The 3307-nt window shown below is 39.4% G+C and overlaps 1 protein-coding gene across 2 annotated transcripts in view; it reads left to right on the top strand.

Moving 5' to 3' along the window:
- LOC108362880 (putative mediator of RNA polymerase II transcription subunit 26) overlaps window positions 1-3307 on the top strand; it is a 134839-nt gene that overhangs the window by 56070 nt on the left and 75462 nt on the right. For both annotated transcript variants that reach the window (XM_017616034.1, XM_017616033.1), the window contains exon 2: window positions 694-1492. In XM_017616034.1, the coding sequence (XP_017471523.1) occupies window positions 694-1492 (799 nt within the window). The remainder of the gene's footprint in view (window positions 1-693; window positions 1493-3307) is intronic.

Here is a 3307-nt window from a genome sequence, read left to right as displayed (position 1 = left end):
CTATATTTCAAAGCTTAATTTCGAATGTGAAGTGAAACAACATGCCAAACATGTCAAATTGAACATGTTGCAGTAACATCTATACACAAATCGGAAATGTTTAAACGACGGTCTGTTCATCTAGAGAAAAAAGCCTTTCCAATGGTGTTTTTGGTTTTGAAATCGGTTCGGTAGAATCGCCAAACGAACGGAGACAAAATTTATGTTAGCGTATTAATATATACATAGATATAATCAATAATTAGTAAACATGCTCTCCTATAGAAAAGGATGATGATGTTAAATTATTTGTTATACACTTTAGGGATTGTACGGTAGTCTCTTTTATAAAAAAGATCTTATTTCATTAATCGTATCACTAAATTTCTTGTTAATTCTTATTCTATATTTAAGTTTTGTGTTTATTTAAATAAGTTTATAATTTTTTTTCATTAACATTTTATTGAAGTTCATTCAAAAATTAAATGGTTTCAGTAAAAAATATTTCCAGTTGGGATGGATTCTTTGTATTTATTTATTTCGAAATTTTTACAGATTTTGTTTTGAATTTCATTTGAAAACTTGGAAAAAACAGAAAATATTCATAGTTTAATTAAAATTCGCAGTTTATTTGTCTTTCTTAAAAGAAAAAAATCCAAAAAAAGGTAGAAATTCATATCTAATCATTTTCACTCAATTTACTCTTAATTGCAGAACCGAAACGTCGCCGCTTCCATCCGCTGCGCAATCTCCGTCGCATCTTCCGTCGTCGCACCATTACCAGCGTCGCTGATACACCACCGAGCGCCAACACCTTACCGCCGCCCACCAGTAGTACCAGTGAAAAGAATCTGCGCAGCGTCACACTCTCTTCCATATCGTCGGTGGTCTCGGCTTCATCGCCCTCATCACCGCTAACCCACCAACAGCTGCAAGACGCCTATTCATCGCAATCGTTGCCCAAATCCAAGTCCTACTCGAGCGGTGGTGGTGGTGCTGCTGCAAGTAGTGGCCACGCAGCAAAGTCACCGCACAGAGATGCATTATTGGCAGCAGTGTTAGGAGGCAAACACAAGCAACAACAATCGAAACAGCAACAATTGCAACAACAGCTGCAACAGCAGTTGGAGGAAACCGCGCACGACAGTGAAATGTATACAACAACATCGTCGATGTACCATCATCACCAACATCAGCAGGTGGGCAGCAGTGGCGGCGTACTCTTCCAGCCGCCACTCTCAGTGCGACAGTCGCTGGGCGTGGCCGTTCTGCCGAGCGCCATGAATCGCAGCTTCTACGCTGAGCGTCAGAAGTTACGCAGTGTTGGTGATTCGTCACAGGAGCTCGACAGCAGCGGCAATGATAGTGGCAGCGCCACCGGCACGGCCAGCGTTAACAACACAGTTAGCGGTAGCGGCAGTAGCAGTGCGGGTCGTGACCGAACAAACGGATGCGTCAGCAATGAGATGACCGACAGTCAGCGCAGTCTCAGCGAGGGACGTCTTGTGGACAGGTGGGTGATAAATATGCAAGCAATTATGTACCTATGTTTATATTCACACGAGGTTCTTTTTTGTATGTAAGTTTGCATGCCTTTATTTATTCAATTAATTGGCAAGTCACGCTCGTTACACGCAGTGGTCAAATGTGCCGGAAAACTNATTTAATGTTCGGCTCCGCCCGAACTTAGACTTTCTTACTTGTTTGTATGTAAGTTTGCATGCCTTTATTTATTCAATTAATTGGCAAGTCACGCTCGTTACACGCAGTGGTCAAATGTGCCGGAAAACTTTTTTTTGTATTTCTTGCCTTTTATCATTTGTTGGGTAACATTAAAAAAATTTGCATTTTCGCAAACACGTTTATGTGACGAATGTTTTTGTTACGATTGCCAAAGCCTTTTTGCCCCAATAAGTACATAGCTGTTCGAAGCTCTCTGTGTCACTGCTGCTGCTTTCGGAAGCCGTACAACTGATTTCCGGTGCCGGCGTAACGGTTTCACTTAGACTCACATGCAATCGTACATTTGCTTGTAAATAAGTTCATACAAATTCACTCGTACATGCTTTGCATGTTTTCGTTTGTTGTTACCGTATAGCGGCTTCTTTGCAGATTCTCTTTGCGATTTACCGTACCGGCAACATATGGAAATCGATTTGGAGCACGTGACTCAGCTTATCCATTCCCTCTTTCTTTCTACATCTTTTCTAATTTATTTCCATTGATTTTCCGATGAATGTGAGGAAGCATAGCGATAACGTAACTCAATTCAGCTTTAGAAAAAATTAAGCAGAAATAAAAGCGGACAGTTTAGAAATATCGAAGACTATTTGTTGTTGTTAAAAAAATAATAATATATGTATTGAAATGCGCAAGTTTAAAGTAATCGAGTGGCAGCCGGGTTCTAAATAAAACACCTTCTCCTTTTCGCTGCTAAAATCGGAATGACTTCTTTTATTCTTTTCTTTTCACAAGATGGTGTCTTAAAACTATGCCTTAAGGCCTAGTTACACTGTTCGTGTACTAAAAATATGCTAAGGAGACTATACAATGTTACTACAGTATTAAACTCTTTTAAGTTGTCATGGTTTCAGTGTTTGAATAAATCTTTGATTTTGGGAACTTATTTCAGCGTCACATTAACTTTTTTTAAGACTTTATGGGATTTTCTAGTGTTTTATTAAATGGGATTTAATTTAATTTTTTCTTTACAAGTCGAGAGTACCTGCAGTCAGTAAATCGAGTCTGACTTCCCAGCGTTCCCGTTCTGTCTTTTTTCTAAACGATAATTTTTCGTTCGATTTGAATTTATTCTTCCCCCTAATATCTTGCAAGCTCAATACATTCCACATTCGTTTGCTGTTTTCCGTGAACATCGGATATTGGAACAAAAGATCTCCGGCAAATGCACTCTCTCTTACCAAGTTTCATCAATACGTCATTACTCATGGGTACCTGGTTCTTTTCCTCAACATGTCCGACGAATGTAGACACCCAAAAGAGCATTATGTGGCATAAAAAGAACGTGCGTATCGAAAAAAAATTATACTCTATGCCGAAACATACTCTATACCCCTTTTTATACCCGAGCGCACTTGTGCACAAGGGTATATTAATTTTGTTCACCTAACGGTTGTTTGTAACAGCCAAAACGAATCGAGATAGATACAGACAAATGTATACATAAATGATCAGAATAAATAGAGAAGTCGATTAAGCCATGTCTGTCTGTCCGTCCGTCTGTCCGTCTGTCCGTCCGTCCGTGTACACGATAGCTCGAGCAAAAATTGAGATATCTCAACGAAATTTGGTATGTAGGTTTCCCTTA

This window comes from Rhagoletis zephyria, unplaced genomic scaffold (assembly GCF_001687245.7).
Source record: "Rhagoletis zephyria isolate East Lansing unplaced genomic scaffold, Rhagoletis_zephyria_1.1 Rzeph_scaffold_01134, whole genome shotgun sequence".
In the NCBI taxonomy this organism is placed as follows: domain Eukaryota; kingdom Metazoa; phylum Arthropoda; class Insecta; order Diptera; family Tephritidae; genus Rhagoletis; species Rhagoletis zephyria.
Note: the sequence above shows the minus strand (reverse complement) of the source record. Positions and strands in the feature narration are given on the sequence as shown.